General features: G+C 39.1%; 1 protein-coding gene across 1 annotated transcript in view; it reads right to left on the bottom strand.

Annotated features, from left to right (window-relative positions):
• The window catches only part of ADCY2 (adenylate cyclase 2), a 203,206-nt gene that overhangs the window by 167,473 nt on the left and 19,801 nt on the right, over window positions 1–15,932 (bottom strand). The window contains exon 2 of the mRNA XM_030944238.1: window positions 15,297–15,494. Within this exon, the coding sequence (XP_030800098.1) occupies window positions 15,297–15,494 (198 nt within the window). The remainder of the gene's footprint in view (window positions 1–15,296; window positions 15,495–15,932) is intronic.

The following is a 15,932-nucleotide window of genomic DNA, read 5'->3' on the forward strand; positions in this document are numbered from 1 at the left end:
TTCATTATTTTGCTTCCATCTGAATCCCTTCCCTGCCCTTGAGAAGAGAGAAATCACTAACTAGTATTTACAGTTCTGAAGCCTCAGAGAGGGACAGATGCTCAAAGGCACCTGACAGGAGCAGTGGGTTTGCCTTCTGCTCCTAACCTGTATGTACTATTCCATGCATAAGGTTACTTCTCTGTTTTTTATCGTGTCTATCCAGTGTCACATGATGGCAGATAAACAAATTGAGTGCTTCCATACTGAGCAGGGATTTGATATTATCCTTACATTCACCAACACTGTAATGGAGGTTTTGTGGCTTTTTTTTAGGTGTCAATGTCATGGCCTGGATTCTTTCAGGGAAACCTTCCACACAATCACAACTAAGTAGAATTACCTTCTGTGGGTTGCTGCACATGTCAGTGCCCACATTCTGAGCATTTCACCAACTAGCAGTTGGTGAGCTAACTGAGCACTTCTCCACTAGCAGTGAGAACTGATCAGTGCTGGTGAGAGACACAGAAAAAACAGTCCCAGAAACGTGTGTTTTTCTCCCACTGTAATATCTTTAGATTGAACAGCTGCTGCTATTTTAAGATTTCCTCTGCTAGGAATTGCAAACACCAGGATCCCCATTTCTGCTCTCTGCCAGGCCCTTCCCCAAAAAGCCCCCAGGTCAGCATGCAGAGCAACTGGCAGCCCTCAGCACTCCCAGGAGCAAACACTGAGTAAACCAAACACTCAGGGCTCATGCAGCCTGGACAAAGGGGCATAGCAGTGAAGAACAGGTCGTCTGCAGTGATTGCAGCCAAACTCTACCTCCACATACTCTCATTCAACAAAGGTACCCCATTTCTTAGACCAGATAATTTAAATATTGCTGATCTTCCTTTTCTCATGACACCGATAGCACAGGAGCTCATTATCACAGAGTTGTTTCCATTGGAAAAGACCTCCAGAGACCTTCAAGTCAAACCATTAGCCCAGTGTGCTAAAGTCCACCACTAAACCATGTCCCTAAGTGCCACATCTACATGTCTTTCAAATGCCTCCAGGGATGGTGATTCCATCACATCCCTCAAAAGCCTGTTCCAGTGCTTGACAATCCTCTTGCTGAAGAGATTTTTTCTAATATTCAACCTAACTCCCCCTGGTGCAACTTGAGGCCAATTCCTCTCTTGTCCCATCACTTGTTACTTGGAAGAAGAGACTGACCCCCCATCTTGTCTCAACCTCCTTTGACCTAAAACCCACTGCATTCCTCCCATCCGCTTTGTCTCACACACCTGTGGATTTCAGCTGTCCTCCAACCAACCATCTGCACAGGTGTGCACCAGACAGGCCACTGTGCTACCCAGTGTGTCACCTGCCATGTCCTGCTACTGCAGCTGAGCAATCACACCTGCGATAACCTGATCCAAACGGGAATGCTACAATTTCTTTCTTGTCTCTTCTCCCAGACTACTTGATTACTTCAGCCAATACCAGGAACACATCTCTGATGAAGCTGCAAAGGCTTGTCCAGCTGGAGGAGCTGCCTGAGCTGGCTCCTGACCAGTGGACTGGCAGGCAAACAGTGGCAATATCAGTGGTACAACACCACTGCCAGTTTGTCAGCACTGCCCAAACACCTCCAGCACCACAGGGTCCTTCCTCAGCCTGTTTTACACCCCCCCCTCCACATGATCTTTGCCACCTCATCCTTTCTCCAGGCTTGACACCTTGCATAGTCTCCCAGGAAATCAACACCTGGTAGGAACACTCTCTCTGCAGCACTATCTTGATCCATATTGAAGCGGTCCTTGGGGGTTTGATATTGCTATTGAACTGCAATAAAGCAGGATGTTGCCAAAACGCCACTGCAACAAGCAATCGATTCTGCTTTGCAAGGGCTCCCTGAAAAATCTGAGATGTAAATACTTCTGAAGGCCACTAACCCACAAATACGATCCATCAAGGAATTTTCAGTACTTCCAGTAAAATTATCCAGCTGCTGTTTTAAGTACCTGAACTTGTTAAACCCTCACTTTTGACTATCATTATAGAAAAACAATACTTTTTAAGCCATAAAACTCCTTTTTTTACCCAAACATATAAAAGATGTTATATAATGTCATTACCTATTGCATGTTACCTGAAAAAGGGCACTATTCCAGAGAAGAAAGAAAATACTTTCTTCAGTTTCATAATCTGCAAGTGGTAAATTGACTCTCACATCAAAACACCTCAAGTGGGCAGCTGAAATAATAAGCACAGAATTTGAGACTTCTTGGCTTCAAAGAGACCAAGGGGGTTTTGTGTCTCCTTACTGTTTTTAAAGAGCAAAATAAAAATATGAATAAATGTAATTTTTTTTAAATTTTCAGTAGAGCATGCAATTTTCTGACATACATTATCTCTGAGAAATCCAGTGTACTCAAAGGTGAACAAATATTACTGTTGATATATTTAATAACCAGTCACTTTTTTATTCATACAAAAGCAATCTGTTGAAAGCTTCATCAGAAATCTGAATGAAGTTCGTAACAGACGGTATCTGTATCTCATTTGAAATTTAAATGAGTCATTCCTGTCTTTTAGGGAACTAGGATGGAAGAGACTCCTCTTCAGTCTTGTGGTTAAAATAACTTTCGACTCAGCCCACACAATATCCCCTTTAATGATCCCTGCTTAGCATTACTTTCATGATGACCTGTTAAATAAATGGGTACATAATGAAGCCTCCAAAATCCAACCAAAGTCAAATACCTGAAACTAAAAATAAGCACATAGAATGCAAAACATAAAGTGATTACATATTAAGATTCCAAAAAAGGACAAAATAGGAGTGTGAGATACTGCACAGAAGGGCTTTGAACTCTTGCCAGTTTTGAATGTTCAGAGGAGGGACCTGATGCTGCAGGGAAAATTTCCTATTTGACTTCAGGCCCTGACAAACATTGGAATTGTTCCAGCTGGTACCTCGGCTGCTCTCCCTTCCCTTAGAGCAAGTTGAAAAGTGTGAAGAGGCTGTGAAACCTCTGCCTATATTCATGCAAATACCTTCTGACAATCATGATAGAATGCTTGCACAAGGACAATAGATCAATGACTGCAAAATACTCTCTACTGAGCTCTTCTGTGGTAGTTTGTCAATATAAAAACTATCACATGTCAAAGTGGACAAGGACAATACATTGTCTGGGAATTTCTAGCTGTAGCAGTCTAATTACAGCCTTAAAACATTGCTCTCTCACTGCAAAAGGTTTAAGCTGCAAAGAAGACCTCAAGAACAATCTTACAGGAGGCTTCTTTGTAGCTTTTAAGCCCATTTTTTGGACTGGGGACAGAATGAAGCCTTTCTCTAGGAGACTGGATAGACAGACAAGATCAGAGATGCTGGTCTAGAAGAGATTCTGCTCTGGATACATTGGTGTAGAGAATCACAGTTCCACATCACGCCTGGGCCATTTTGGGGGTCCTGAACACTGTTATGCACATTGATACAGATGCACATTGAAACAGATTCTTCATCTACATCTAAATTACCTCAAGTATCAGAGGCCATATCAATGTACTAACTAAAATTTTATAACCAGGTTCATGTACTGTGTCAACAGGGTCCACTGTCACGGCTTCCCAAACCTCTGGAACCAGACAGAACTTCCCACCACAATATCAGCAGGCAACAGGTCAGGTAGAACCTCTGACAAATCAGTGGTGATTATGTCTTAATATTGCATAATTGGGGTACAGGAGTTGGGGTGTGTTGGAGGAGTGGGAGATTTGTGCTTTCCAGGAAAGGAGGTGGGAGTTCAGGAGCAGAGATATTTCTGGATAACAGAGACCTGGGTTTCTATGGGATTGCTCAGGCACCACTGTTATTGTGGATTCTCACTCCAGCAGCAGCCATGAGCAGCCTCTCCCCTAACTCAGGACTTCAGCTGTGAAAAACATAAAGCCCTAAATATTAAAGATTTGTAAAATTAATTCGATCTTAAAAATTCTCCAATACCTCCAGTCAAAAAAGCAATTATATAAGCAAAATGTCACTAGTCTGAGAAATTAACAATGAAAGTAGCAATATATTTAATTGTAAGGAGAAACCTAACTAGAGTAATATCTTAATTGCACCGTCACAGCTATGACTATTTTACTATGCAGTTCCAGTTTAGTTTGTGCCTTCTTTTGGAGGATTTCAAGGATAAAATGAGCACTTCCAGTTTTAAACAACAAACGTTGTTGTTGTTGTTAAAACCTTTTGCTGCTCTGTAGTTCAACAATGATTACTATACTTTGCACCTAAGGGAATACTGAGAAAGTCACTCAATCAAATTATGTTGTATTTGTAAACTTTTTCCTCCCCCTTTTTTTGTGTTTTTCTGAAATCTGAGTATAACAAAATGCAGAAAAGTAAACCGGGAGAAGAGCAAAGAACTTCACTTTTATTACCAGTAAGAGACTGAAGCCTTAACATTTTCAGCTACACATTTCATAAGAAGAACACTTTTAGACAAATACTTTTTTGCCCAGAAATCTCTTTGCTTTAAAATATACTCCAAAATTGTGATAAGTTTAATGTATTACTTCATATTGCATGACTTCAACAACAGACCGTGCCTAAAAAGAATGACATCCTTATGCATATGCATTAAAATTAATCTATTCAAAACACACCCCCTCTTGCTAATGTTATTTTTTTTCAAACACCTGGGGACCTATGTTAATATTAGTATGTCAAGTGTTAAATTGTATTTAAATATACGTAAGATAAATTTCCCTACGTAAAGGTCTTGATGGTACAGCATATTCAAGAAGCAATTTCCATAACAGCAAGAAACCTTACTAGAGTTGTATGATTTAGTAAGATACGGCAGCCTGAAATACACAATTCCATTGACCTTCAATACTTCAAAATCATTCCAGCTTTTATAGCTCCTGTTGTTTGCCATCCCATTTCTATCCACTGTCACTGAGTATACAAATGGCAAGAGTTGAAAGTCTATTTTCTGTACAAACAAAATGCACGCTGCTCCATGCCTACTCAGCCAGGGATTTCATTTACAGTCTGCTTACCAACCTACACCTACTAGAACTCTATTTCCTTCAGTTCTAACACAACCCTTCTCCACCTTTCCCTTCAGCCATTTTCCATCCATGCTGATGGCCAGAAACCATCTGTTGCCCAGGGCTGTGTGACCAACTTCCACAGCTCCCAGAGAGAAGGAAAACACCAGAGTATCATGAAAAAAACATCTGTTAAAAAAACAATAGGCACCACTTTCACACGAGCCATTCCTTTGTCTGCATGCCCAGCTCTCCACACTGCACAAGGAGAGGTGCTCAGCTTTATCACATTTCTGGGAGGCTTTGTCCCAACATTTCTGCTGCATCTGATGCTCAGCCCATGCACACAGAACGGCCCGTAAGCACAGGTCTCATCCCACAGAAACAGCTCCTGAGAGACACAGACACAGTGGTGGTGGGATCTGTCCTGATTTCAGTCCTCTCCCACTCTCCCTAAGACTGCAGCCATCCTGAACAAAGCGGTACATCTGGCCTGACAATCTCACTTTTGATAAAACAGGTAAAAAAACACCAAACACCACCCAAGAGAGCCCTCATGTAAGATTTGCAAAAAAATAGCAAAAGTACTGAAAAGTGAAACCTGGCATTTTACTAAGTAAATCCCATTTTATTTATAAATTCGTAAGATATGTGGTTGCTCAGCATGGTAAACAAAAGAGAGTATAAACTCTGCAAGAGCACAAGAGGTAAACTTTTGTTCCACATTTCTACATCATGGGAAATCACTACTATGAGATCAAAACCACCAGCTAAATAATGCATCGCAGAAGCTGTGCAAATTCTATGGATCCAGAAAGATTTTCCTTTTGTAGCTTCAGTGGCCACATGTCCCTGAAATGTTGTAAAAAGCCATTCCTGGAATGTTCACATGGCTTGAGAGAAGTCTTGCTGAAATGCAATGAAAACTAAACAAGGAGAGATGAGGAGAAAAGAAATGTAGGGGCTCTAAAGCACAGATTCCCTTGCTAGCCTCTCTGGAGAAACATGTCCTGTCTGCCCACATCATCAACAAGCATGGAATTCTTGGGCTAATCTAGAGGAAATGGTAGTATAGAAAGAAGTATGACTGACACATTATAATGTGCATTTATAATGCACTTTTCTGCATTTGGGGCTTTGTCATCAATCAAGATTTTTTTCCAATCTTCATCTGACCAAGGAAACATGACTTTACTCAATTTTTTTTTTTTTGCACACCAAGTCAACATTTTAATGGAATTTAATATCCAAATTAATGTCATTTACACCACATACTTTCCTTCTCTTGTCAATCCCCTGAGTCATCCAGTAGACCTGGCAGTTTATCAGCATCAGACCCAACAAAGACCCAATATTGTAACTGATATTCTCAAATAAGTTTCTAACTGGTGATAAAATTCAGGTTAGTGAAAATAAAAGGCATCCATATCTACCTAACAAAGACCAGAGTCTCTATGCGAAAGCCATTTAAGGCATCAATTTATATTTGTTTGTACAGGTGTGTAAGCAATATGTGCACATTGTTAGGAACTGGCATTAGATAACATATGAAGTAATCAGAGTGTGACATGGGAAAAAAAGACTTAATCAAATCTCTGCTTCATTTAATAGCAATAAAATACTTTTTTGTTTTAGCTCTTTTTGGAACATAGAACTTTTTAGATATATGTCTGTTAAACCAATTTTATTTAGATGCTCACCTTTTTTACATGACAGGCTTTTGAATCCATTTCCTTCATAACTTTATATTATTTGAAAAAAATATTGGATGATTAAGGCTAACAACAGCATAATAAAGAAAAATGCATACTGTAGTTACTATCATATTTTCTTAGTTCAGTCAAAATTACAAAAATATAAAAAATCACAGAATCTGGAAGATAAAGCTATAATACTTTGCTTGCTTATATTACCAAAAAAGATTTTTTTTCTTTCCTTTTTTTGGGGGAGTGGCAGGGACATAAAACTGCAAGTGTGAACGGCAAGGGGAATATAACCGAATTCAAATTGAGCCCTCAGATATCTGAACTTGCAACACTATCACTGCCACAATGATGCCAAAAATTGTTATCCATGAAAACTCATCTGTATCGAATGAGGCAAGAAATATTTTTATGAAGACTACATCTGGTTGTAAGGCAAAAAATACAGAGTGGTAACAAATAATAGATTTAGCAAAGGCTGTCCTCATTAGTAAGTGGGAGAGGAAACAACCCCTTCAGAGGTTCTCTCCCACATTTGCCCTAAACCAGGTCAGCATCCTAAAAAGTGAAACAGAAAGGATTTCACAGCCAGCATACTACAAACTACAGGAATATGGGGAAAAATCCTGTTAGTTGCTTCCTAGTTTGAAAGAGAAGTGATACTCTGACAATCCAAATACTCAGGTTCATTTATTTAGCACCACAGTTGTGCCTAACACTTAATAAAATCTACAGAAACAGGGAACACCCCCCAACAACTAAACTGATTCTTCTTATGCATCTTGTAGGAAATATTCTTACCATCTACTTAATTATTTCTTTGTTCAGTAGCTCGCTAGCTAATTTTTTACAGCACTAGAAACCTGCAAACTGAATCAGATTTGAGAGAAAAGGCAAAAAATGACCAAAGGCCAGGCTCTATGAGGACATACCCTTCCAGCACCCAATTCAGAAAAATAAAAGCATACAATATTATGTGCAATGGCCATGTAAAGGTACAAGCTTTTCCACAGCACACAGGTATGCAAGGTCTATCAGCTTAAACCAACAGACTAATGCAGCATCATGCCAAAACCTTTCCTCCTGGAAGTCAGGCAAACTGTTAGATTTCTGAGTAAAATACAATTCCAATGAATGACATTTGCATGTCTTCCTAAATTAAACCTGCTAGCAAGAAGTACTGGATAGCTGCTTCAGTGGTTCTCCAGTAGCTCCATCATACAAGTAATAGTTAACTATGTGCGTACTATGAAGCTATTAAATGTTTATTTCCTGATGTCAAACACATAAGAAGTCATATGAAGGGCTTAAAATACTCATTTCCATTTATCACTTGGTCTTTCAACTTCAGAAACATCAGAAGAATATGACAATATTTAAAATGAGCATTGCTTATTTTCAGTACTTTCTGAAACATTAATATTCTTATTGATAAATGTTATTTCCCATCAGAGAGAAAAATCTTGCCACATTCAGTTTGTTCATATTTATCTGAGTCTTACATATCTATTGTACATCAATAAGTACATTTGCCTTGGCAGAGTTCATTCACATGACTTGCACTGCAATTATCACACTGCATGTAAACTATGCCATAATCTTGATGAAAACTACAATCAGCTCAGCCTTTGTACTTAAATGTCCCCTCCAAGATGAAAAATACACCTCAAGAAATGGAGTCAAGGAAAATAAACTAGCAGGGAAAAAAGAATTTCATAAGGTTCATTTGGTAAGTTACTGGATACATCCAGTATCTTCCACTTTATATTACATCAAAACTCTCTCAGAAATGTTATAATGAATGCCTAAAGAGATCAGAAATAGACCAAAATTATTATCCCCTGATGTTTTAAATTCTAAGACTACTTCTCCAGAATACTGGAAGGATAAAAGATATTCAGATAGCAAAAAGCCATAAACTTCTAAAATTCAGAAAATGCATCTCTTTAGCTTTTAGATAAACTTCATGCACAGGTCAAAGGAAATTGTCATTTAAAACATCTCAGTAGTTTCCAGATGTTCTGTGGTCCATAGAAATAAAGAACTAAAAGGATGCTCCTGAACCACTGAAGTCCATTCTCTTTGAATGAAGACGCTGACTGACTCTCAGCTAAGGACACCATCCCACTGCAAAACCAATTCATTATTTTAATCTTTATTACCCTGAGTATATAAACCAAGTGCCCCATTGGGGCACTGAAAATTCTAATTTTCAGTTTAGTTTTCCTTACCAGCCAGATGATTTTTATTTTTGTTTGGGTGTGGGTGTATGTGTCACTAATTTGTCTTCCATCGCTTCTCCTCAAATCTGATGTCTGCAGCCAGGGACTATCTGTAGATGGCAGTCACACAACTCTCAGCATTCTTCTCCTCTGCAGATCTTGACCCAAGTCAAGCTCTTCTCACGTCTCACAAAACCTGCCTTTCTCCTAGTGATCTTTGGAATAAAGGTGCCTAGAAGTTTACATAGTCATCCAGGCAAGGATTCATTTTAGCTGGATACTCTGCCATCATAAACGAGTCTTTTCTGGACACATGTCCAAATGACCCAGTGATCAGCCAATGCTTCCTCTCTTCATTCTGCTTGTCCTTGCTTCTTTTTCTAGTGATGAATTCAGTCTATAGCTGTAACTTCTGCTGTTAGTCCCCAAATGCAGGCACCTTATATTTCCTATTATTAAATTTCATCTAGCTGCTATTACTGCACTCCTCAAGGTCAAGCTTTTCTTCCCCATAATATTGTGATCTTTTGCTGTATTAGGAATCCTTGAACTGGGTCATCAACAAATTTCATTATAGCAGTGACATTCAGTCACCTCTTCACAAGTAAAAAGCGCTAATAAAGGGAAACATTCTCCAGAGAGCTCTCTGAGAAATCCAGCCAGAAATCCTCCTCCTGCCTGACACCCTCAAAAGTCACACTACCTGCCATCTCCCCTCACCTACATGTGCAGTTACTTTAATAATGGTCATCTCCTTTAGCAGGGCTTCTAGCCTACTGTTTGGAACAAAAGTAGATTTTGTTTTTTCTTTCCAATATATATTCCCTATTTAAAACAGTTATCAACTTTTCTTCACTGCTCTCAGAATGCACTGCCATGGCATAGCAAAGGTGAACAATGGCACGTTGGTTATGCCAACCAGTATTTCAAGGATCACACACTATTTTATTGTATTAATCTACTGTATTACTGATTTTAGTAACTGGCAGGTGTGTCTAATAGTTCATCTTTTTCCAGTCTTCTATACAGATATAACCATACCAGACTTGATAAAACTACTCAAATGTCTTGCTATGAAGCCTGTGACTTTATATATCTATAAAAAAAGCATTAAGATAAAAATCATTTGTTCACTTTCCAAGATTATAAGTGAAAATATGGCATATACTGGTGGATGGGGGGGTTCTTGTTTTTCCTATCACACCTATTCCTAAAGCAGAGTATCATCTGCTTGGCAGAATCTTTTCCTTTGATACAACCCTTCTGGTTTTCTTCAGGTCCTTTTTCAGGTGAATATTCACTTACAAGGTACTGAACCATGCTCCTACAAGATTTGGTTCCTTGTTCAGGATACTCATTCCTGAGAGTATGATTAATCTTGAACTTTAAAAAAAGTCAAGTCTTGCCCACACTCCAGATCCTGAGCAAGTGGTATAGCATCAATTCACCCTTACTTTCCTGTGTTGCAGGGACTTCACTGACACCTGCCTTGCTTTCCTCAAATATTAACAACATATTTTTTATATGCTGCTTAACTATACAAAACATGTTACTGATATTTCAGGGCAGGGCTGACTTAAGATAAGGCAAGGTGTGGAAATCAGACCCAATGTAATTCACGCAACGACAAGTCTTCCTTTCTGCAGACCATTGTTTCATCAAACTGCCTAATACAGGAGCTGATTACCACAACCACAGAAACTTTGTGTGGGTCCTCACCCCTTGGCACACAAGAGATATCCCCAGGTGCTAAGACAGTATCAAAAAAAAGATAATTATAAATACTAGGGCATAAAATTTTGCCCACACTTCTTAAGCCAGGACTGCTCCAAGGTCCAAATCAAACCATCCTATATCAACAGATTAAAAGAAAACAAAGAAGTACTTTAAATTCAGCTCAAAAAGTAGAATTTAGGCTAAAATAATCAAATATATATTCTAAGCACATCACTCTGAATATTTTTTTTAAAACCGTAAGTGTCAAATTCCGCTTGAAGTAATTTCTGTGCTGTAACTGAATACAGAGAAGGAGGAGCACATCTGGTGCCTGCACTGTGCAAACATATTTATGATTAAATAGAATTGAATACCAAAATCCTACAATGATAAAATTCATTAGACTAGTATAATGCTGCATAATTACTCTTTTTTTATATCATCTACAGCATGCTTTAAGAGCTCTTTTTATCCACTGATATCAATGTGCTATGACTATTTGCATACACCCCATATAAAAGGCTGAGGAAGTATTAGACATGTCAGAGGGTGACACAGAAAGGCAACTGTTGTACAATAACTACACTGTCAGCAAAACAAGAGGAAACTAATTTTAAATTCATTCCCCGGCAGGAAACTCTACAGACAGGTAATAGATTTACATTTTGAAAGGAAAGGTGCTTCATACTACAGTAAGGAAGAGTTCTAACACAACAAAATCAATCCGTCACTCCTTTCTACCAGCACTCCTTACTCAGCTTGCCTGCCTTGCATTACTGGCCCTCCACCAACACACCATCCACAGATTTCCTCACAGACCTTGCTAAGTAAGCACTGCCCTTGGGTCTTTCCTCACTGAAAACATCTCCACACATTACTGCTCACACCCTGGACTTGGAAGAAAGTTGGCAGTAGGCAGTGGCTCTCTCTGAGCCTCAGCATGACTACCTTTTCTCTACTCCTTTCCCATCGACCCAGGTGTCTCATGACTCTTAGCAGGCAGCCCAATCTCCTTCCTGGCTCATGTAAACTGTAGCACATGAAGGCTAGGATCCAACTTCCCCAAACCACCATGGAAAACCAGGGGCTCCGGTGCCACAAACACTTGGGCTGACACCAATAAAGGAGGGTTGCCACAATTTTTAAAAAAAAATTGTCAGGTACCAAAGACTTTTGCCATGACAGTTTCAATTCTTTTCATGTTAAGCGGCCCACTGTCTCCCTAAGGCACGCTCTCATTGTACTCACCATTCTTCATTGTTGACACAGAGGAGCAAGGGAGTTTGGACTAACTAAAGAGGTAAGCGAGCTACTAAGGCTGATGGTGCAAATATGCTGGCTGCTCTCCCAGATGGGTTAGGGATGACGGCCAGGCAGTCCAGTGACAATAGCAGCCTTTGGATCAGGCTCAGCAGGCAATTACGGAGCCAGCATGGAGCTGGCAGATTGGCACGAGGGACAAAGTAAGTGCCCACAGCCACACTGTCCTCCCCCTTCAAACAGTGTCCAGACACCCACCTGGTAACAGTTTTCTCCAAAGCTGTACCTGCAACCAAAGAAGAGTCAAGGAAATGGAGACTGATAAAAGCAGTCTGCAGGGACAGCAAAAAGATAGCTGAAACCAATTACTATTTGCACTTATTTCACATCAGCCTACACATTTCTAATAAAAAAAACAAAACAACGGCCCTGACCAACCACTTAATTTCCAGCCCTCTACTAATTGTGGGTTATTTGAGCTTTGTGCCTGCAGGCTAAGGAAGAACTGCTCCGCATTAAATATACATTGAGTTCCCAACCAAAATATTCTCTCTCAAATGGTATTTTTATTGTAAACAAAAGCTGTAAAAGTTCACACCTCAGGTTCCTTAAGACAACAGAGAAACACTACATTGAGCAGTTGCAAACAGCCAAAAGGCACAAAAAAAATCATTAAGCCAAAATTTAAAAGATGCAAGGGTGTCACTCAAAGGGCTGTCCATAAATGGCACGACAACATGCTCTGTCTAGTAACTGTGGTATGAAGAAAATCTATCTTTCAATAGTTACTAGTACAATTAAAAAAATGCCATATTCTTAACAAGCTTAAGATTCAGGGGACATGAAAGTTATGACATTTTTAAACTCTCCTGGACCAGAACAGAAGTTAGGCTGCACTTTGAAGTAAATTAAAAGTAAATTAAAGTAAATATATATAAACATGAAGTACATCAATATAAAGCACTTGTTTAGTAAGTAACTGTGCCTGAACTGACTCTTTCATTTTCATCATTTTCTAATTAGTTAATGTTGACAGTGATATATTTGAAACCTAATTAATTTAAATTTTACATCATGTCTCCTTTCTTTCATAAAAAGCATAAAGGAATCACAAAACCACTTCAATATGCCAAGTAAAATGGTTTAAAGGTTCACAAAATGTAAAATTTCAACAAAGAACCAGTCAATGACCACTGAGGAAGTATTTTTCAAATTTGGTTTCACATATAGGAGATAACACTACTTATGGACCTACCGATTCTCAGTGCAGAGCAAACAAAACACCAGCATCACAGGAATACAAGGCAGTATTTTACTGCTCACATCTCTTTTTCAAATGTTTGAAAACATCAAACCTTCAGTTAGTCTTTTGTATAAAGTGTCAAATTCCCAGAAAGATTCCCGCATTTCCACAGTTTACTCTTAACTGACACTAGGCAAAAGTACTCCTACAAAAGCAGTTCAAAAAACTGCACTGCTATTGAAAGGAGAAAAAAAAAAAGCAGCTTTGGGGAAATGAAGGATCCTGCTACAAGGAGCCACACGACCTTGGACTCTCAGCAGTGGCCAGGGGCTATTCTCCTACCAGATGCCAAAGACATCTGCCACAGGGTCCCGGCATTCTGGAAAAGTCCTGCCTGCTCTCAGCTGGAGCCCACAAGGCACTCAGCAAGGCGGCTGCCCGGAGCTGGCTGCTGCTGGCCGAGAAAGAGAAGCAGCTCCATCCCAAATATCCTTTTCTCTAAGCAGCTCTTGCACGCAAAGCAAAGAGAAGCCTGAATGTCAGAGGAGTTGTGTCCTGGCAACCTACAGGAAGACAAAGCCCTTTCCCAGAGCTCTACAGTCCTTCCTCCATCACGGGGCCAGGCACATCCCTTGCATGCTGTGGGAATACCTATATTTTTCCTAAGAGGAAAGCAAGGCAGGACTAATCATCACAGGCTAAACACACAACTCCAGGACTGAGACATCAGTATCCCTCTTAGATCTCTTTCAATCCATGTGCTTTTGAAAATTATTATCCCAGCTTTCAAATACCAAAACCAAATTTAGTATCATTTACAATGAATAAATAATATGACTAACTAAATATTTGCATCTAAGATCTAAAGTCTGAAATATTCTAGCACAACATGACACAAATGCCAGTGAAAACAAACGAAAAAAGTAAGACCTTGTGAATTACCTAGATGAGATATCACAAAGACAGAAGTACTCCCAGGGTGAAATCCATATCTAAAGAAAAGTATTTCATGTTCTGATGTTTTTATTACATGCAAGTGTGACCTGGTCTGGTAGTTTAAACTATTGAAAAGATATAAAACCTAAAAAAAAACCAACCAGGTAGGAGGTTGCTTAGAAAATTAATGCCAGAACCTTCCAAGAAAATGAAAATATAAAGTCACCCACAAAGAGAAGGGCTCCAAAATATTACCAACATGCACCAGTAATTTTAAAAATTTATATTTAAGAGTTTAAAGGAACTACTTAAAGTTCAGTATTTGCCCAAGTCTTTGCAAGATCTGAATAAAAAGTCAGAGAATTTATTCCAAGTCTGTCTCAAGGACCTAGAGGGCATTCTGGAGAGAGTAACACAATTTAAAGGTTAAACTCATAGAATCAGCATGAAATCTTCAGAAGACATATTTATATGTTTAAAAGACTTTTTTCATCCTTTGAAGAGTTATAAAAATATTATATGAGCCATATTCCCATGTAGAGCTGTTTGGAGAAAAGAAAATAATGTGACAGAACTCAAAAGAATCGATCAGCCACAGCGCTGGATATTGCACATCATTTATTGATGTTTTAAAAGTGCTGCTATTAGGCTGCAATTATATTTTGCTTTTTCTTCATTACAAAATTTAAAAAATGTGAAGGGTACTTCACTTCTTCTCCACTCATCCATTTTTCTAGACAAGTAAGGAGACTCCCAGTCCTTTTTCTCATGAGTTGCTAGAGAACACCTAGTAGACCACAGAAAGCCTACACTGCAACCTCAAACATTTTAAACTGGAAAAGATAGCAATAAGCAGTGTTGAACAAAACTAGCATTTCTGCCATGTTAACTGGTCACTAGTATCAAATATTCACTCTACAAAGAAGCTGGTGATTAGAATCAAGTATTCATGCTTAAAGAAGTTTAAAAATATAACAGTAAAATCCCTCTAATATTTCCTAGTATTTTAATTATGCACATCTCTGGTATTTATAAAGCAGATCAAGAGAGTCTCAGCATGCAACCACTTAGTCACAAAAAGATTTTGTGAGATGTCCCACAAAAACGAACATGAATGCTTTTGTATAGAATGGTTCTTGGAAATGTACCCAATGGAAGTAAAATTAGTAATGATGACAGTCTTACCTGGTCCCAGGGACAGATGATTCCTCCAAAACACATAAAGAGATATCCCATGGCAACAAGACATACCCAGACCACCAGAGAAAATATACGAAGCAGCTTCTTAAAGACAGGTTCTACGCAGACAAGGATAAATATAGCAAAAAAAATTGCTAGGGCTGTTGGAACAGTTATTAAAAATGCCACGTGGTCTTCAACTTCCTGAAAACAGAGGAAAATGAAAAGGAAGTCAAAAACAAATGTACTTAAAGGTCAGACATCAATAACATACTCTAAACTTACTGTGCAAGAAGACAGCAGAAAGACACAACTGGATATCTAAAGTGAGTTAAATCAAAATAGAATTTCTTTCATGGTAAGAAGCTGTTATGTGGAGCATCAACCTTGTAACTGCTACTGTAACTATTAACCACAATAGCACAACACTTCTTTTACTAGTCTGAGTTGCAGCAGGCTGCGAGAAGTGTGGGCAGCATGAGGGGGGCTGAGTCGGAAAGTTGGTTCCAAGCTCAGTCTGCAGTGGACCCACAGCCCATGGCCAACCATCCAACAGCTCCTTTCACCACTGGTACACACAGAACAGAGAGGGGCAAAATGCAGAAGAACAGAAGCTTGCAAGAGCATGAATCTACAGGAGAA

This window comes from Camarhynchus parvulus, chromosome 2 (assembly GCF_901933205.1).
Source record: "Camarhynchus parvulus chromosome 2, STF_HiC, whole genome shotgun sequence".
In the NCBI taxonomy this organism is placed as follows: Eukaryota; Metazoa; Chordata; class Aves; order Passeriformes; family Thraupidae; genus Camarhynchus; species Camarhynchus parvulus.